Source organism: Heterodontus francisci, chromosome 2 (genome assembly GCF_036365525.1).
Source record: "Heterodontus francisci isolate sHetFra1 chromosome 2, sHetFra1.hap1, whole genome shotgun sequence".
Taxonomy (NCBI): domain Eukaryota; kingdom Metazoa; phylum Chordata; class Chondrichthyes; order Heterodontiformes; family Heterodontidae; genus Heterodontus; species Heterodontus francisci.
In genome coordinates, this window is record NC_090372.1 from 150940303 (window position 1) to 150961881 (window position 21579).

The window sequence follows — 21579 nt, forward strand, 5'->3', positions numbered from 1 at the left end:
AACTATCCTCCTTGCTTTAACCATGGGGCCAATTTTTGTCTCTTCTGCAAACTTCTTGATCATTCCCCCTACATTTACATCCAAATCATTAATATATACCACAAAAAGCAGGGGATCTAGTACTGAGCCCTGCGGATCGTCACTGGAAATAGCCTTCCAGGTCACAAAAATACCTGTCAACAATTACCCTGTGTTTCCTGCCATTAAGCCAATTTTGTATCCAGTTTGCTACATTCCCCTGGATCCCATGGGCTTTTATTTTCTTAACCAGTCTGCTATGTGGGACCTTGTCAAAAGCCTTGCTAAAATCCACGTAGACCATATCAACTGCACCATCCTCATCTATCTTCCTTGTTCCTCAAAAAATTCAATCAAGTTTGTCAGACATGACCTTCCCTTAACAAATCCATGCTGATTATCCTTGATTCATTTTTGCCTTTCTAAGTGACAGTTTATCCTATCTCTCAGAATAGATTCCAATAATTTGCCCACTACTGAGGTTAGACTGACTGGCCTGTAATTATTTGGTCTATCCCTCGCTCCCTTTTTAAACAAAGGTACAATGTTAGCAAATCCCCAATCCTCCGGTACCACACCTGTGTCCACTGAGGATTGGAAAATGATGGTCAGACCTTCCACTATTTCCTCCCTGGTTTCTTTTAAGAGCCTGGAGGTACATTTCATGCAACCTAGGTGATTTATCCACGTTCAAGGATGCTAATCCCCTTAATACTTCTTCTCTCCCTATGTTTATCACATCCAGTCCTTCACACTCCTCCTCCTTAACTGTAATGTCTGCATCACCCCCCTCTTTTGTGAAGACTGACACAAAGTATTCATTAAGAACCATACCCACATTTTACGTATCCACAGACGGGTTACCTTTTTGGTCTTTATCGGCCCTGCTCTTTCCTTAATTATCTTGTTACGCTTAATAGATTGATAAAACATCTTTGGGTTCTCATTGATTTTACTTGCCATTATTCTTTCATGCCCTCTCTTTTCTTTCCTAATTTCCTTTTTGATTGCACCTCTCCACTTTTTATACTCCTCTCAGCTTTCTGTAGTTTTGAGCCCTTGGTGTCTGACATGAGCTTTCATTTTCTGCTTTATCATATCCTGTAAGCCCCTTGACATCTAGGGACTCTAGATTTGCCGTCCCACCCTTTCTATTTGTGGAAACATATCTACTCTGAACCCCCCGAATCTCCCCTTTGAATGCCTCCAACTGCTCTGACACTGATTTATCTTCAAGTAGCGGTTTCCAGTTAAATTTTGCTAAATCAATTTTCAGCTTAGTAAAAGTGACCTTGTCCCAACTGAGAACTCTAACTCCTGTTCCATCTCTTTCCTTTTTCATAATTATGTTGAAACTGACTGAATTATGATTACCACCACCAAAATGCTTTCCTACTGCCACACCTTCCACCTGCATTACCTAAAACCAAGTCCAGAACCACACCCTCTCTTGTTAGACTTGCCACATATTGGCCAAAAAAGTTGTCCTGAATGCACCTTAAGAATTCTGTTCCCTCCATTCCTTTCACACTAAAACTATCCCAGTTAATAAATGGGGTAGTTAAAATCTCCTACTATGACTGCCCTATTGTTTTTGCACTTCTCGGAGATTTGCCTACATATTTGCTCTTCTATCTCCCTCTGACTATAGTACACTCCCAGTAGTGTGACTGCCCCATTTTTGTTTCTAAGCTCAATCCATGTGGCCTCAATTGATGATTTAACATATCATCCCTCCTCACAGCTGTAATTGCTTCTCTAACCAAAATTGCCACTCCCCCCCTCCTTTTTTATCCCCCCTGTATCTCGTCTGAAAACCCTGTAACTAGGAACATTGAGCTATCATTCCAGTCCCTCTTTAAGCCATGTTTCTGTAATAGCTATGGTATCATACTACCACATTTCTATCTGTGCCCTCAGCTCATCTGCTTTATTTGCTATACTCCTTGCATTGAAGTATATACACACCCTTGAGCACTGCCAAACCTTTTGTTTTATTTTCTATCATTTGTTTCCTCTGCCTTCCAGACTCACTCAATAATGTTCTGCCTTCCATTTCCATTTCTGATTTTGCCCCATCTGAGTCTACCCTCAGGCCAAACTAGTTTACACCCAGTCTTAACAGCTCTAGCAAACCTTCCAGCAACGATATTCATCCTTGCCCTATTTAGGTGCAAACTGACCTTGTACAGGTCCCACCTCCAGTCCCAATGCCCCAGGAATCTAAAGCCCTCCCTCCTGCACCATCTTTCCAGCCACACATTCATCAGTTCTAATTAGTTGAATAAAATCAGTTGTCCAATGACATTTTACTAATTTCTTCCCAGAGCTTAAATAAGGGGACATACTTTCTGATATCAGCCCTAACAAGGTCTCCAGAACCATATTATGTTAATCAGTTTTTGGCTATGATCTAGAGCTCCCCACATTGGACTATCTCAACTTATGCGACTAAGAACATACAGAGCAGAGGTTCTCAAACTGGAGGAGCCTGAGGAGGGCTTGCTGGCCTAAACTAACGAAAGCCACACATGCAGCCTCACTGTCAGTGGAGGCACATTAGGGGTTGACCTTAGTACAGCACAGGTTGTTTCAATCCTTGCTGATTTGTAGAATTGGACAGAGCACCTATCAGAGCTGCTATTTTACTGGTTTCTTTAGGCAGCTGCAGGCATGAGTCAGGCAAGCAGTGTCTTTTGACAATAAGATAGCAGTTTGCAACCTATCCAGAAAGGAACAAATTGTTGGACCTCCCCTCTGAGCATGATTAATTATTTAGGAATTATTGGCTGTCTGAATTTAGATAAAATTCCTTGATTTTACATTTTAACTGATTTTTTTTCACCTCAAAATCTCAGGCTTGCCAACAAGAAAAAATTTTCACATAATTTTTTTAAGTCTTGCAAAATTCAGTTAGGTGCACCTATTTCATCTGCATATGACTAACTGGTCTAGAATGTATACAAAAGGTTAAATTATACTTGTCTTTGCATCTCTCAACTATCTGTGCAATTACAGCTCGGTTCTCTAATTCTCCCATTGGAATTCCAGTCCCCATCAAAAATTTGCATCTTGGCTCCACCCTCCTCAAAACATTTGTATGCAGCCAACAATAGTGGCTGCGTCTAAATCAAAGTTTGTACTCCTACCACCTGACTTTAAATTCTATTCAGGATTTTCAACCATTTATAGGAAATATTTTTAATAGTGTTTTGACAACTTGTTCACCTAAAATATTTAAGTTATATACGTTCTTCTTGATAAGCTTATTTACTTTTAAATCGGGGGGAAGCATAACGAGTGGAGGGGAACAAATCATACACAAAAACAGTTAATTGAATTTTTTGCAATATTTGACTTCCACCTGATTTTTTTAAACTTAAATATGTATCCTTTCCTCTACTTTTCATCTGGATTAAATTTAAACTGGAAGATTGCTCAGTGAATTGGTCTTGCATGATTTCAATCTCTTTCTGCTCACTCTGCTTGATGGTTGGTTAGTAAAATAGTAGGTGCCCAATATTATTGGGCATGGAGGCCAACAAATGCACTCTATACACCCCAATACTAACAAAAGGGCTGTGCGTTAGGCTCATTAAATCCAGTTTTCATTTGAATTAGGCAACGCCATCACCCACATAATGTGTCTAGAAGGCTTGAGTAGCACTGCAGCTCCATGGTGTTTGTTAGCCCATGCATCAAGCAAGCCCTTTCTAGTTGTCAAGCTCTGCCCTGCTTTTCAAAGCTAGTACTCATGCGTGAACTGCATATAAGATGTTTTCCAAGCATTTTTCTGGTTTAACTGAAGGATTTTCAGGCTTTTGATAAGGTACCGCATGGGAGATTGGTTAAGAAGGTAAGAGCCCATGGGATCCAGGGCAATTTGGGAAAGTGGATCCAAAATTGACTTAGTTGCAGGAGGCAGAGGGTGATGGTCGAGGGTTGTTTTTACGAGTGGAAGCCTGCGACCAGTGGGGTACCACAAGGATGGGTGCTGGAACCCTTGCTGTTTGTAGTGTACATTAATGATTTATACTTGAATATAGGAGGCATGATAAGTAAGTTTGCAGATGACACGAAAATTGGTGGTGTCGTAAATAGTGAGGAGGAAAGCCTTAGATGACAGGATGATATAGATGGGCTTGTAAGAAGGGTGGAGCAGTGGCAAATGGAATTTAATCCTGAGAAGCGTGAGGTGATACAAGGCAAGGGAATATACAATGGATGGTAGGACCCTAGGAAGTACAGAAGGTCAGAGGAACCTTGGTGTATTTGTCCATAGGTCACTGAAGGCAGCAGCATAGGTAGTTAAGGTGGTTAGGAAGACATATGGTATACCTGCCTTTATCAGCTGAGACATAGAATATAAGAGCAGGGAGGTTATGATGGAGCTGTATAAAATGCTAGTTAGGCCACAGCTGGAGTACTGTGTACAGTTCTGGTCACCACGCTATAGGAAGGATGCGATTGCAATGGAGAGGGTGCAGAGGAGATTCACCAGGATGTTGCCTGGGCTGGAGCATTTCAGCTATGAAGAGAGACTGAAAAGGCTGGGGTTGTTTTCCTTAGAGCAGAGAAGGCTGAGGGGGGACATGATTGAGGTATTCAAAATTATGAGGGGCATTGATAGGGTAGATAGGAAGAAACTTTTTCCCTTAGCGGAGGGATCAATAACCAGGGGGCATAGATTTAAGGTAAGGGGCAGGAGATTTAGAGGGGATTTGAGGAAAAACATTTTCACCCAGAGGGTGGTTGCAATCTGGAATGCACTGCCTGAAGAGGTGGTAGAGGCAGGAACCCTCACAATATTTAAGAAGTATTTAGGTGAGCACTTGAAACGCCATAGCATAGAAGGCTATGGGCCAAGTGCTGGAAAATGGGATGAGAATAGTTAGATGTTTGATGGCCGGCACGAACATGATGGACCGAAGGGCCTGTTTCTGTGCTGTATAACTCTATGACTCTGACTCTATGATGTGAACCCCTGCACCGCCTCCCAAACATCTCAGTAGGAAAGTAAATACTGTCTCTTTTCGGGCCCAAGGCTCATGCATTTGCAGAGTAGGGTTGACACTCTAGCAATGCTGTATTACATCGCTGAGAGGCAAAGACTACATTACAACGACATCCCAAATATTTCCCCTTTCTGTATTTGAAGATGCCAATAAAATTAAGATTTACTATTGTATAGAGACGAGGAACATTTACTCTGAACAGGAGTCATTGAAACAAGTGGGTCAAAATGTAACAATGATGATTAAAAGCTCACTTTTTCCCAGAATGGAAATAACATTGAACCGAATTCAAGAAGGTATCCAATTAATTTCACACCTATCGGCATGGACTTGATGGGTCGAATGGCCTCCCTCTGTGTCGTAAATGGCTCTATGTAAATGACTCTACATTGATGCATTTATTACATATTGTTATATTGTTAAAGGATATGTAAACAGTGCAATGCTACAGAACTGGTTTCTTCTCTAAAGCAAGCCAAAAGGTTTCCGCCCTCTTCCATAATCATTCCCAAATCACATCTTGAGGAGGGAAAGGAGGGAAGCAGCTTGCTTCTTATTCAATATATTAAGGGCACAACATTATTCCATCAAATAAGAAGCATCCACAACATAATCCCTGGGAAACAGAATGCTATAGCACAGAAACTGGCTATTTGGTTCATTAAGTCTTTGCTAATATTTTGTTCCCCATGAGCCGCCTGGTCTGATATTGCTTCTCACTCCCCACAACCTTTAATTTTCCTCTTTTTCAAGTGAACTATATTTCTTGAGTATGGAAAGCTGATTAACTAAGGAATTGGTTATATAGTCGTAATGTCACTGGGCTAGTAATCCAGAGCCCAGGCTAATTCTCTGGGGGACATGGGTTCGAATCCCACCATAGCAGATGGTGAATTTGGAATTTAATTTTTTTTTAAATCTGGAATTAAAAGCTAGTCGATTGTTGTAAAAACCCATCTGGTTCATTAATGTCCTTTAGGGAAGAAAATTTGCTATCCTTACCTGGTCTGGCCTATGTGTGACTCCAAACTCACAGCAATGTGATTGACTCATAAATGCCCTCAGAAATGGCTTCGCAACCTACTCAGTTCAAGAGCAATTAGGGATGGGCAACAAATGCTGGCCTAGCCAGCGACGCCCACATCCCACAAATACATTTTTAAAAATGCCATGAGTGACAGATCCAAATTAAAGACAGTTCAAAAAGGACATCATACTTAATACCACAGCAACTTGGAGTTATGTAGTGCAACCTCACAAGACATTTCACAAGAGGGAGCAGACACCCAGAAGTTGGGAGAAAAGTTAAGGGAGGCACGGTTAAAGGGGTAGGTCTTTGAAAGTGGTTTGGGATGAACGAAGCAAAGAATATTCATTTAGGAAAAGAAGTCCAGAGTGTAGAGGCATTTATGGCTGAAGGCTCTGCCACTGATGGTAGGGCGGGGTGTGGGAATTCAGTGTATAAGTCTTAGTGGGTCAGACTAAGGGGTGAATTTAGAGAAGCCATTTGGAACAGGAATGGAGGCGGGTGGGGGAGGGTGTGTCCAGAGAATAGCATTTGACATATCCACCCAGAAATCTGAGTCATGATGTCCGCTCCAGGCAGCATCGCCGCCCTGATGCGACGGGGCTGCCATTTAAATTGGTGAACAGCTAGTTAAAATATATCAACATGCAAGTGATGGCAATTCAGTGGGGGGCTTGGTATTAAGTGAACAGCAGGCAGCCCTTATGTGCTTTCGGATCCCCGGCTGTTGAAAGGTGCCGACAATGAGGCAAGGCCTCAGTGCCAAGACAGGAAGGCAACCAGGATGAGTACTAGATAGGGGAAGAGAGGGAGCAGAGGCCATTGTCAGCCTGCAGCACTGTGAACTCTGCATGGATGGAAATAGTCTTGGGTGGTCTGCACAGATGGGCTTAATCTTGGGTGAGAGGGTTGGGTGGGCTTCAACTTGGGTGGTCTGCATGGGTGGGCTTAGTCTCGTGTTGTCTACGGGTGGGTTTGGTCTTGGGTGAGAGCGTTAGGTGGTCTTGGTCTCGTGTGATTTCAACAGGTGGGCTGTCTCAGGTGGGCTGCATGGATGGTCTTGGTCACAGATGAGAGGGTCAGCTGGGCATGGACTCGGTTGGTTTGCATGGGTGGGCTTGGTCTCAGGTGGTCTGCACAGGTGGGGATACAACTGGGTGAGAGGGCCGGTTGTCAGTATTACTGGGTAGAGGGTTGAGTGACCATACTACTGGGTGCTAGCCTGGCTCTCAGCAAGGTGGGCACTGAGGGCCATTCGCACATACGCCAAGGGAAGTAGCAAAGGTAAAGGTACCATGGCAATTTCTTCATTGCAGGACAGTGCTCTGGAGGCCTACTGATCAGTTGGCATGGGTCTCATGCACCCTGTGGCATGATCCAGCGCCAAGAGGCAGCTGCGCCTGCCTGTGAAGATCCATGATGAGAGCAATAGCAGCCAGCCATGCCAAGAAGGGCCCACTTGCACCTGAGAGTGTACCGGACTCGAATCAGCTACCTCCACATGTCCAAACAGCATTGTCAGTGAAGACTGCAGCTCTTCAGAGAGGCCATCACCAACCTATGCGTCATGCTGCAGAGTGAGTTGTGACCTATGGGATTCAGTGGTCACCCTATGCCAGTGACCCTGAAGATGAATGTGGCACTCAACCTTTCGGCAAATGGATCTTTCCAGAGATCCACTCGGGAAAGATGTGAGGTCTCCCAGGTAGCAGCCCACCAATGCATCAAGGAGGTGACCAACGCCCTGTTCAAGAGGGCTGGCGACTATGCACAACCGGACCGACCATGGCAGTCAGGCAAAGAGGGCCATCAGCTTTGAGAACGTCACTGGATTCCTCCTGGTGCAAGGTGTAATAGATTGCATGCATGGGGCCATCAAGGCTCCAACAGACCAGCCAGCTCCCTTCATCAACAGGATGGGCTTCCATTCCATCAATGTTATCACACCAGGTCCAGTAGCAATCCACAAACAGTAAATATCTCAAAGGCTGCAACGCAAGCAAGGCTGGCAGGTCTTTAAATATGGTGCCAGCACCCACTCCGGAATCATCTGACGACGCAATCAGCGCTAAAGAGCGCACCCCCATTGTGTAATTGGATGAGCCCCGTGTCTCCATTATATGTGGCCACCCACCGCATAACCGCGATCAGCTGGCCGCACATGTGACTGTGGTGACGGCGACCACTTCCGGGTTCGGCGTCAGGACCTGCAATGAGCTCACTAAATTTAGCCCTAAGGGCACAAATGCAGATTTGCTGCCCATTACATGCCTCGCTTGATCTTCTCATCAATATCAATGGAACTGAAAATCAGACAGGACATTTAACAGGCAACTGCTAGTTTGCCGCACATGTCAAAAGTGAAAATTATCCCCTTAAAGTCTTCTAAACATCAACCACCTCATTTAAAGAAAAAAGTAATTGTAATTTTAAAATTAATTTTTGAAGCAGAATTTAAATGCTGAAGAATTTAATATAATTTAGCTGCTTGTGGAGAATGAATACAGAGAATGAATTATTATTCACTAATTTATATCCTTTTCATTTTTTCCGATCATCTTCTCTTACCCTTTTTTCAAGACAGTGCCTTAGAGCGGGGTTCCACAGGTGCCAGCAGTCCTCCAGTACCTTACTCAAGCAGCCAGTCTTCATATGAACAACACTAGCGCCTCGATTTTAAACGCTCCACCCATTTCCCACATCCACCCCCGACAGGTGGGACAAGGTCCCAAGGGGTTAAAATATTTTGATCAAGCATCATAACCCTATTCCCACCACTTTAATTTAACATACAGAAATCAGGCCATTGATGAGGCTTCTGCAAAAGACAGGCAGGGGGGTGGGGGTGTCGGGGCACCTAACGCATGACGATATTATTGGCCTCACAACTTAAATTTAACTGGGAGTGAAAGGGAGCTGTTGGCTGCCTGGCAGCTGATCCAAGGTGGGATCTGTCAACTCCTGAAGGTACTAAAGGTCTGCTCTTTTAGCACTCATTGTGGGCCAGAAGTAACAGGAGTGCACATCCCAAGCCTCACAAGGAAGTTCTGATGAAAAGTCACTGACCTGAAACGTTAACTCTGCTTCTCTCTCCACAGATGCTATCAGGCCTGCTGAGTATTTCCAGCATTTTTTGTTTTTATCTCACAAGGAAGTCTTTGGCCTTCCCCAATCCAAATCGCTACCCGGAAACTCTTGCCCCTCCCCTCACCCCATCTGTCCTGATCACTGCTTGGAGCCTCTCCTCTTACCACCCACCCAACTGCCCGGAGCCCAAATCTCCGCTTCCCCAAACCCCCTAGTCCCAATTGTGGCCTTGAACTGACACTCCCTTCTGAATGCCGGGGACCCTCCCCACAAGTTCTCGGCTGCAGCCTCCTACAGGTAACTTTTCATCTCACCCAACGGCCAGGCTGTCAATTTCTCTGCTGCCGAGAGGCAAGCAGCCCAGCAATATACAAATAAAGCTCTGCTGTTAACATCATCAGGGCCTCCACATCCCCCATTTTGCCAGATACTTCATCCGATTAGGGGGCTTCCTCTGCAACCTCCCCAGTTCTCTGTTAATATCGGGACCTTTATAGAGTCATAGTCATAGAGTTATACAGCACAGAAAATGTCCCTTTGGCCCATCGTGTCTGTGCTGGCCATCAAGCACCTATCTATTCTAATCCCATTTTCCAGCACTTGGCTTGTATGCTATGGTGTTTCAAGTGCTCATCTGTAATCTAAGGCTTTCCTCCTCACTACTTATGACACCACCAATTTTTGTGTCATCTGCGAACTTACTAATCATACCTCCTATATTCACGTCTAAATCATTAATGTACACCACAAACAGCAAGGGTCCCAGCACCGATCCCTGCGGTACACCACTGGCCAAAGGCTTCCAATCACAAAAACAACCCTCAACCATCGCCCTCTGTCTCCTGCCACTAAGCTGTATGTGGGCTATTTCATCAGGAGGGCATCACAGTCAAATATGATCTGCACTCAGACTCAACATTTGTCATATATGCACTTTTCAGTATGATTAATGCATAGAAATAAATAGCAGAAATCCTGGCTGGTTTATTTTCCTCTCCTTATCTCAGAGACAGTGAGGTCCTCTGTCCCTTCTCTGTCACTGAGCCAGATAGGATCAGTCCACTTAACAAAGAGTTAGATTTAATCTGCTGAATCTTTACTGCACAGTATTGCACTACACGGAGCATTTTACTCTAGAGCGTCAGCCAATGAGTTGGAAGCAGGGCAGGATTTACAGCAAGACGTACAGCAAGCAATTTATTTTACAGCAAACAAAGTTTATTTACTCAGCAAACAGAGTCTATTTAAACAATACTACAGCAAACAATCTACAGAGTCTATTTCGGAGTCTCTACCAACAACAGCAAAGAGAACTCACGACTGAAGTTACAACAACTTATCCAGATAAAAGCACAGTGATTTCTCCATTAAAATGCAGTGAGTGGAGGATAGTTACATACAAATTATGTGGTTAAAATCAATCCCACTCACACAGCAGTGTAGTCTACAGTCGTGATTGACGGGGGAATTACCCAATTATCTCCATTCTGGCCAGGAATGGTGCAAGCCCACTTATCCACTTAACCATCAACATATGTTCCCTGTATTTTAGGTAAAGTTTATATTGTGGATGGAACAAACATTGAATTTTTGTGTACAGTGATATAAGCCAGTTGCTTTTTTAAAAAAATTAACAAATGTGTTATATCCAGCTGTAACCAGCTTAATGTTCAGATAGACATAAAGTTGAAATTTCTTTAAACGTACCATTTCTGAAGTGGATGAGTTTACATCATTTCTTTTCTTCTACAGAATGTAATTTAGCACATCCAGGAAGCAACAATATGAGCACTGTTATGTTATCACAAGCTCCTGCTTGTTTAGCAGTTTCAACTAATCGTTTGCTGATGGTATTTGCTAAAGTTTCATATGGAATTTCTTGTCGTTCCTCAGCTGTTTCCTGATTTGAGACTTCTATGTTTTCTCCCTGATTCATAAGATAAGTTTCTTCATATAGTTTTTCACTGGCAAACCTTTCTGGCGAAGGTTTTCTAATTTGCTCAGAACTCAAGGACACTGATGTTTTGGTTATATTCTCTTGGCTATAGTGAGCATTTAGTCCCTCTGTGCGGGAAAGCTGCTCAGCAACATAAGTCACTGATAGACTGTCATCATTGTATTCCTCCTCAGTAAAGTGTTCTGCTGAAGTCCTGTTTTCCTTAACTTCCTTTTCTGGTAGAGGTTTCTCAGGAAAATTGTCCACCTTTTTTCTGTCCTCCCTGTGTTCCTCATCCGAAGTATCCTCATGAAAATTTTCAATGAATATATTGCTGTCATGTTCCAGCTCTGATGAAACCTGATCAAGAATATTTTTACTGAATATCATGGATACCTCCTTTGCTGCAAGGTTCTCAAGTAAGTGATCCATGGTTTGCCCAAGAGCACCACGTTCCTTACTTAGTGGAAAATAACTGAGTAGATGTTCTATGGTCTCCCTGTTCTGACCATGTTTCTTGCCTATTAAAAGCTCCTCAAACAAACGTTCAGTGGACATCAAAGCAGCTTTGTGCCCCTGCTGTGAAAACTCCTCAAGCAAGTGTATTATGGAAAATCTTCTGTCAAAGTCCGACTCATCTAGGTCCATAATGTGTACTGAACGAATTATTGAGGGAATTACTTTAGAGTCTGTGTGCAAAAATCTAAAATAAAAAGAAAGCATTTCCAATGAGATTGAAACTACTTCATGTCTATTCAGCACTTTCCAAAATCCACTTGAAGCTAGAACAAGAAACTGGCATGAGGAATCAATAGGGACAGAGACAGTATATGGTATTGGTACAATAGATGTTTTAAGCTTGGGGTCTCCATGGTATCCAAGCCCTCGTGTTGATTGAATGAATCCCTCTACAAGCCCATGTTGTTTATTTTTACTGATTGTTCCACCAGTCTGAAGAATACGTTTACGTTCTTTACGGTTTGAGGTGCTGTGGTTTTCAGTTAAACGGTAACCTTTTCCATTTTTACACAAGACAGCATGTACATCACCTGCAGAAAGACACACTTACAGTTTAAGTAATCCTGATTTCTTGATCATGTACTGAACATAGAAATATCTGGTCACTTTTTAATACTTATGTGCGGCAAACAAATGTGTATTAATTTATTGCGCACTTTAAAAATGCTCAAGATTATAACAAATTACAATACAATAGTTAATCACATCTCATGTTCAATTCTGATCACTTACTTAAGTCGTAATTTTTATAAAATCACCCTATCAATGAGCATTCATCAGGAGCACTTATTAGGAATTCAGACACACATCCCCACAATTTACCGTTGATTAAAATTGTGCACTTCATAAATTGGAAATGTGTGCAACAAATTACCTGAGAGGGCTAGTTAACTGTAAATGAACTTGAGGTCGATATGGCTTGAGGGTGGGGAAACAGAATTCCAACTAAAAGATAGAGTTGGAATTACCTTATCTTAAATAGGGAGATGAGAAAAGAACCAAGTAATTTCCTCTGAGGCTAAGATCACACTAATAACAGCCCCAGGTGGGAGGAACTGACAGGCACAGATACAATGGCCATTCAACTGTTGGAGCTGGGTTTGAATCCAGCCTGGCTGATCTTTCATTTCAGCTGTAAAGAATGTGGACGCCCTCCACCCGTTAAGGAAAAGGATCACAACCATCTGGAAGAAGTACCATAGAAACATAGAAAATAGGAGAGGAATAGGCCATTCGGCCTGCTCTGCCATTCAAAAAAGATCATGGCTGATAGTTTAATTCAGCACCCTGTTCCCACTTTCTCCCCATATCCCTTGATGGGTATTGTGTAATGAGAGAGGAATAATTGACAATCTAGTTGTGTGAGACCCCTTGGGGATGAGCGACCATAATATAGTAGAATTCTTCATCAAGGTGGAGAGTGACATAGCTGATTCTGAGACGAGGGTCCTGAATCTTAGTAAAGGAAACTACGAAGGTATGAGGCGTGAGTTGGCTATGATGGATTGGGTAACGTTACTTAAAGGAACGACGGTGAAAAGGCAATGGCAAACATTCTAAGAGCACATGGATGAACTGCAACAGTTGTTTATTCCTGTCTGGCACAAAAGTAAAACAGGAAAGGTAGCCAAACCATGGCTTACAAGGGACTTTAGAGATAGCATTAGATCCAAGGAAGAGGCATATAAATTCACCAGAAAAAACAACAGACATGAGGATTGGGAGCAGTTTAGAATTCAGCAAAGGAGGACCAAGGGATTGATTAAGAAGGGGAAAATAGAGTACGAGAGCAAGCTTGCGGGGAACATAAAAACTGACTGTAAAAGTTTCTATAGGTATGTGAAGAGAAAAAGATTAGTGAAAACAAATGTAGATCCCTTACAGTTAGAAATGGGGAATTTATTATGGGGAACAAAGAAATGGCGGACCAACTAAATGCATACTTTGGTTCTGTCTTCACAAAGCAGGACACAAATATCATACCAGAAATGTTGGGGAACACAGGGCTTAGTGAGAGAGAAGAACTGAAGGAAATCAGTATTGGTAGAGAAATGGTGTTGGGGAAATTGATGGGATTGAAGGCCGATAAATCCCCAGGGCCTGATGGTGGGCATCCCAGGGTACTTAAGGAAGTGGCCCTAGAAATAGTGGATGCATTGGTGGTCATCTTCCAAGATTCTATAGACTCTGGAACAGTTCCTACAGATTGGAGGGTAGTTAATGTAACCCCACTATTTAAAAAGAGAGGTAGAGAGAAAGCTAGGAATTATAGACCAGTCAGCCTGACGTCGGTAGTGGGGAAAATTCTAGAGTCCATTATCAAAGACTTTATAGTAGACCAGAGTACTTGGAGAACAGTGGTAGAATCAGACAGAGTCAGCATGGATTTACGAAAGGGAAATCATGCTTGACAAATCTAGTAGAATTCTTTAAGGATGTAGCTAGTAGAGTTGATGAGGGGGAGCCAGTGGATGTGGTTTATTTGGACTTTCAGAAGGCTTTCGACAAAGTCCCACATAAGAGATTAGCATGTAAAATTAAAGCGCATGGGATTGAGGGTGGTGTATTGCGACGGATAGAAAATTGGTTGGCAGATAGGAAACAAAGAGTAGGGATAAATGGGTCTTTTTCTGAATGGCAGGCAGTGACTAATGGGGTACTGCAGGGATCGGTGCTAGGACCTCAGCTATTCACAATATATATTAATGATTTAGATGAGGGAACTAAATGTAATATCTCCAAATTTGCAGATGACACAAAACTGGGTGGGAGGAGGATGCAGAGAGGCTTCAAGGTGATTTGGACAAGTTGAGTGAGTGCGCAAATGCATGGCAGATGCAATATAATGTGGATAAATGTGAGGTTATCCACTTTGATAGCAAAAACAGGAAGGCAGATTATTATCTGAATGGCTATAAACTGAGAGAGGGGAATATGCAACGAGACCTGGGTGTTCTCGTACATCAGTCGCTGAAGGTAAGCATGCAGGTCCAACAGGCGGTAAAAAAGGCAAATGGTATGTTGGCCTTCATTGCAAGTGGATTCAAGTACAAGAGAAGGGATGTCTTGCTGCTATTATACAGGGTCTTGGTGAAGCCACACCTGGAATATTGTGTGCAGTTTTGGTCTCTTTAGCTGAGGAAGGATGTTCTTGCTATAGAGGGAGTGCAGCGAAGTTTTACCAGACTGATTCCTGGGATGGCAGGACTGACGTATGAGGAGAGATTGAGTCGGTTAGGATTATATTCGCTGGAGTTCAGAAGAGTGAGGGGGGAATCTCATAGAAACCTATAAAATTCTAACAGGACTTGACAGGGTAGATGCAGGAAGGATGTTCCCGATGGTGCGGAAGCCCAGAACCAGGGGTCAGAGTCTAAGGATACGGGGTAAACCATTCAGGACTGAGATGAGGAGAAATTTCTTCACCCAGAGAGTGGTCAGCCTGTGGAATTCACTACCACAGAAAGCAGTTGAGGCCAATACATTGTATGTTTTCAAGAAGGAGTGAGATATAGCCCTTGGGTCGAAAGGGATCAAAGGGTATGGGGCAAAAGCAGGAACAGGCTACTGAGCTGGATGATCAGCCATGATCATAATGAATGGCGGAGCAGGCTCAAAGGGCCAAATGGCCTACTCCTGCTCCTATTTTCTATGTTTCTATGTAACGGTGCAACACCAGCCAAATCTTGCCCTGTTTCTATGACTCTATGACTCTATTTATACAAAGCAATCTTTCTTGAACGATAAAACCCACCAAAGAACATCCAGAAGTCAAGCAGCAGCCTAAAATGATAAACCAGCAACTAACCGTTAAGTACAGCATCATTCCTTTAAATAGTGCTGGTGGGGGTTGGGGAAGAGATTTTCCTGCCATTTAGCTTCATGTTGTGCTATGCAAGTTCAACATGTGGCTGTTAAACCACAGGAGCATGCAAAAATCAAATGCAAGTTCTCCAGAAGACACAGGACTTTAGTTTGAATACATTATTCTAGGTTTTAAATGTTTCCGATGTGTGTTCCTGCTGCCATCACATCTACCTTATCCAATGTGGCTGGAGGCAGACTTCCCATCAGAAATGTGCATGCACTTCCTGCCTGCCATATTTGGAGCTTAATAGGCTGTGTCCTGAAATCTGCTAATGTTGTACTACTGATTTATTTTTATATTGTAGTAATATTAATCTTTAGCTTTTGCCTGTTAAACAGAGAAGTATAAGCCAATTTAAAATATCACAGGGCTGTTAGGCCAGGCTGATCATACAGCAATAGTCAGTTTCAGAATTAAATAATAAGAGAATTAATAAAAGACGTGCATATTGCATATTAGTTACTAAAGTTTCAGGGAACTTTAATCATTTGTGAGAGTGAGAGAGAAACACAGACATAGAAACATAGAAAATATGAGCAGGAGTAGGCCATTCGGCCCTTTGAGCCTGCTCCGCCATTCATTATGATCATGGCTGATCATCCAACTCAGTAACCTGTTCCCGCTTTACCCCCATATTCGTTGATCCCTTTAAACCCAAGAGCTATATCTAACTCCTTCTTGAAAACATACAATGTTTTGGCCTCAGCTACTTTCTGTGGCAGCGAATTCCACAGGCTCACCATTCTCTGGGTGAAGAGATTTCTCTTCATCTCAGTCCTGAAAGGTTTACCCCGTATCCTTAGACTATGACCCCTGGTTCTGGACTCCCCCACCATCGGGAACATCCTTCCTGCAGCTACCCTGTCAAGTCCTGTTAGAATTTTATAGGTTTCTATGAGATCCCCCCTCACTCTTCTGAACTCCAGCGAATATAATCCTAACCGACTCAATCTCTCCTCATACGTCAGTCCCGCCATCCCAGGAATCAGTCTGGTAAACCTTCGCTGCACTCCCTCTATAGCAAGAACATCCTTCCTCAGATAAGGAGACCAAAACTGCACACAATATTCCAGATGTGGCCTCACCAAGGCCCTGTATAATTGCAGCAAGACATCCCTGCTCCTGCACTCGAATCCTCTCGATATGAAGGCCAACGTACCATGTGCCTTTTTTACCGCCTGTTGCACCTGCATGCTTACCTTCAGCGACTGATGTACGAGAACACCCAGGTCTCGCTGCACATTTCCCTCTCTCAGTTTATAACCGTTCAGGTAATAATCTGCCTTCCTGTTTTTGCTATCAAAGTGGATAACCTCACATTTATCCACATTATACTGCATCTACCATGCATTTGCCCACTCACTCAACTTGTCCAAATCACCCTGAAGCCTCTCTGCATCCTCCTCATAACTCACCCTCCCACCCAGTTTTGTGTCGTCTGCAAATTTGGAGATATTACATTTAGTTCCCTCATCTAAATCATTAATATAGAAAGAGAGAGAGAGAGAACGTGAGAGAGAGAGAAACACAGGAACAGCAGGAGCTCTGAGAGCACAGCAGGGATACAGCAGTAGAGGAGAGTGAGACAGAGAGAGAGAGAGCACTGCCAGAACATTGGGAGGTCTGAGAGCACAACAGGGATAAAGCAGCAGATAGAAAGAGTGAAAGAGAGTGAGAGAGAGACACACAGAGCGTACTGTGAGAACAGTGGAAGGCCCAAAGCACAGTGGGGACAAAGCAGTGGCAGTGAGAGAGGGAACTCTGGGAACTGCAGGAGGTCTGACAGCACAGCAGGGATAAAGCTGCAGACAGAAAGAGAGAGCACACTGCAAGAACAGCAGCAAGTCCGAGAGCACAGCGGGGATAAAGCAGCGGCGGGGAGAGAGAAAGAGAGAGCCCTGCGAAAACAACGGAAGGTCCGAGCCCTGCCGGAATAAAGGAGTGGCGGAGAGAGGGATGGAGAGAGAGCAAGAGCAAGAGCAAGAGAACAGCAGGAGGTCTGACAACAGAGTGGAGATAAATCAGCAGAGAGAGAGACTGCACTATGAGAAAAAAGCAACAATAACAAAAAAATCAAGAAGTGACATCACAAGACAGTAAGTAATTGGTTGGTGAGTATTAATTTCTTTTCTCTCTAAATTTGGGCATCAGTTTAAACTAAGACTAGGAAACTGAAAGTACTGTATTAAATTTATAGCTTAACTAGTGTTATGAAAGTGATTCTGTATTGTTAAAAAATATTTTTTGAAAAAGAATTTATGGTTAAGCTAAATAAATGTTGGATCAGTTTTTCAATCAAGAGGACAGTGAGGGAGCTGGATTGGCAACAGTGTTGCTGTTTGTCACATGCTCGGGCTAGGCTTCAAACAGAAACCCTGGCAACAGGGGTAGAAAATTGACAGGTGCTCCTTTGATTGGACTAGTAACCCAGAGACCCAGGTATTGCTCTGGGGACATGGGTTCAAATCCCACCACAGCAGAAGGTGGAATATGAATTCAATTAAAAATCTGGAATTTAAAGCTAGTCTAATGATGGCCATGAAATCATTGTCAATTGTTGTAAAACCCATCTGGTTCACTAATGTCCTTTAGGGAAGGAAATCTGCTGTCCTTACCTGGTCTGGCCTACATGTGACTCCAGATCCACAGCAATGTGGTTGACTCTTACATGCCCTTGAAATGGCCAAGCAAGCCACTCAGTTCAAGGGCAATTAGGGATGGGCAATAAATGCTGGCCTGGCCTGTGATGCCCACAGACCATGAAAGAATAAAAAAAAAGTAGCAATAGAACACTTGGGATGGGCAGAAAAACTGACAAGTTTTCTGGTTGTCAGTCAGTGTTTGTTTTATCTTCTGGAGGAAGAGACCAGATTTTTGCTGAATGTTTTCAAAAAGTCAAGTGCTGCTGAAGTGTCAAAAAAGGACAGAAGAAGGAGAGAATTCCAAGGATGAACAGAAGACTACAACTCAGCTCGCTTTCCCGCAATTCCCTAAAAGGACTCTTTGAAGTCCACTGTGTTGCGTTGTCTTGTTTTCTGTATTTGAAGAAAGCCTGCTAAATTACCTTTCAATGCTGCCTGAAGAGGACTAATTCTGGAAGATTCTGAAGATTCTGCCTGCGTGCGCTCGAAGAGTGGACTGTGTGCCAATTTGATGCAGAGTGTCTCATCTGCTATTTATTTGCCAGGAGTGGGCAAGGTGTGTTTTTTTGTCTGTAATAGAACTCTGATCTAAAAATCCTGTTCTAATTTTTCAGTTAACCTGTGTATATATATATGTGTGTGAGTGTGAAGGGACTAAGGTATTTAACTTCGGATTTTTAAAAATTTGATCTATGTGAAATATTTTACTTCATTACTAGTTAAAACTTGTTTTATAATAAGCTATTAATTAGAATTAGAACATTACAGCGCAGTACAGGCCCTTCGGCCCTCGATGTTGCACCGACCTGTGAAACCATCTGACCTACACTATTTCATTTTCATCCATATGTCTATCCAATGACCACTTAAATGCCCTTAAAGTTGGCGGGTCTACTACTGTTGCAGGCAGGGCGTTCCACGCCCCTACTACTCTCTGAGTAAAGAAACTACCTCTGACATCTGTCCTATATCTATCACCCCTCAACTTAAAGCTATGTCCCCTCATGTTTGCCATCACCATCCGAGGAAAAAGACTCTCACTATCCACCCTATCTAACCCTCTGATTATCTTATATGTCTCTATTAAGTCACCTCCTCCTCCTTCTCTCTAACGAAAACAACCTCAAGTCCCTCAGCCTTTCCTCGTAAGACCTTCCCTCCATACCAGGCAACATCCTAGTAAATCTCCTCTGCACCCTTTCCAAAGCTTCCACATCCTTCCTATAATGCGGTGACCAGAACTGCACGCAATACTCCAGGTGCGGTCTCACCAGAGTTTTGTACAGCTGCAGCATGACCTCGTGGCTCCGAAACTCGATCCCCCTACTAATAAAAGCTAACACACCATATGCCTTCTTAACAGCCCTATTAACCTGGGTAATTTTGTTGTTCAGTAAAGAAACCCATCTAGTGTGTCTATTCTGGGGAAAATAATGGCCTGAATTTTATCAGCGCACCGCGCTCCACGGTAGCGCTCTTTCAACTCAGCGGTCTTCCAACACGGAAGTGCCGCCGAGGAGCCCCTGCGATATTATGCATGGGGGCTCATTTAAATAGAGGGGGTGGAGCGGCCGCCGCATCCCCGGCAACAGCATCCAGCGCCACCGCACAGGCGCCGGCGCCATTTTTAAAGGGCTTTAAGCCCTTAACACACATTTAAATTTTTAAAGATAAAATAAACTTAATATGTTTTCAATAAATAATTAAGAGATGGAGGCCCTTCCCCAACCCCCCCAATGGTCAATTCATTGCCCGAAATGACCGTCCATTGATTTTACAAAGGCCCGAACTTTCCTTCCCACCTTCAATCTTTTGCCCTTCAACCCCTTCCCACCATTCCCACATCCAATTAAAATTGATTTCCCCGCTCTTCCACCCCTCCTGTCCTGAAAATTCTATTGCTTCCCCCTCTCCACCAGGTTCTCGCCCAGAACTCCGTGCAGAGTACCGGAGACGCGCGGAGTACGAACGGGGACCGTAATATTGGAGTGGGACAGCCACCGCCTGCAGGTAGGTTAATTTGAATTTCATTAGGCCTGATTTTAATATGGAGATATAGGGCCCACCGCCTGGCGGTGGGTGGGCTGCACCGATAATATGCAGTGGGCCCTTCTCAATATCGCAGGTCGAGGCAGGGCTCTCCCCGCAGCATTTTACCGGCCCCTGCACTGTGACTCGCAGCGTCAAGGGGCCAGTAAAATTCAGCCTAATGTATCCTATTGACTGCGTCAGTAAGTGGGAAAATTTAAAGAATATGTTGTGACTGTGGAGAAGTGGGACTGGATTAACAGTGCACTCCTCCCACCTTGGTCGTAACTAGTTAAACTAATTAATAAAACTAAAATAAGTAAAATATTTGTTAAACTCCCTATAAATGTCAGCCGTGGTTCAGTTGATAAACTCCTCTCTGCGATCTCAAGGTTCAGGGCTCAGTTCCTGTTCCAGGGCTGGAACATAAGAATCAGGGCTGACACTCCAGTGCAGTACTGAGGGAGGTGAAGTCTTTTGGATGCGATGTTGAACCAAGGTCCCATCTGTCTGCTCAGATGGATATCAAAAATCCCATATTTTGAAGAAGAGCAGGGGAGTTATCCCCAATGTCCTGGCCAATATTTATCCCTCAATCAACATCACAAAAACAGATTATTGGTCATGATCATATTGCCGTTTATGCGAGTTTGCTGTGCACAAATTAGCCTCTGTGTTTCCTACATTACAACAGTGACTACACTTGAAAATACTTCATGGACTGTAAAACGCTTTGAGACAGTGCTTGAGCACTTTATTTATAAAATAAAGTGACAACAGCACAAAGGAAGCAGCTGATTGGTGAGTAGCTGGTGAATCTGTATTTATTTAAGTCTTACATTTATTTTGGTTAAATCAGTTAATAATCTAATAAATACAAGCCGGTTTAGGCATCTCATCCTGTGGAGTGCACATCGTGTAACATGTGGGAACTGCAGGATGCTTTTTGTCTCCAGGACAACCATATGCGCAGGAAGTGTTGTCAGCTGGAGCAGCTCAAGCTCCGGGTTTCAGAGCTTCAGCAGCAGCTGGCATCACTGTGGAGCATCGGCAGCATTGAGAGTTTCGTGAATAGCATATTTCTGGATGTTGCCACTCCGCAGTTTAAGGCCGTGCAGGAATGGGTGCCCACCAGGCAGTCAAGAAGGACCAGGCAGATGGTGCAGGAATTCCCTGAGTGCAACTCGCTCTCCGACCAGTATTCAGTTCTGAATACTGGCGAGGATGATGGTTCCTCTTGGGAATGTAGCCAAAGCCATGTCCACAGACCACAGCTGGCTCAGCTGTACAGGGTGGGTAGGAGGAAAAGTGGGAAAGCAATAATGATAGGCGATTCGACAGTTAGGGGAACAGACAGGTGTTTCTGCAGAAACAGATGTGATTCCTGGATGGTACGTTACTGGATGTTACTGAGCGGCTTCAGAGCACTCTGAGGAGGG

General features: G+C 43.5%; 1 protein-coding gene across 1 annotated transcript in view; it reads right to left on the reverse strand.

Annotated features, from left to right (window-relative positions):
* Positions 1-10879: 10879 nt before the first annotated feature.
* LOC137380809 (uncharacterized) overlaps positions 10880-21579 on the reverse strand; it is a 60919-nt gene continuing 50219 nt past the window's right edge. Inside the window, exon 5 of the mRNA XM_068053188.1 lies at positions 10880-12132. Coding sequence (XP_067909289.1) covers positions 10880-12132 — 1253 coding nt within the window. The remainder of the gene's footprint in view (positions 12133-21579) is intronic.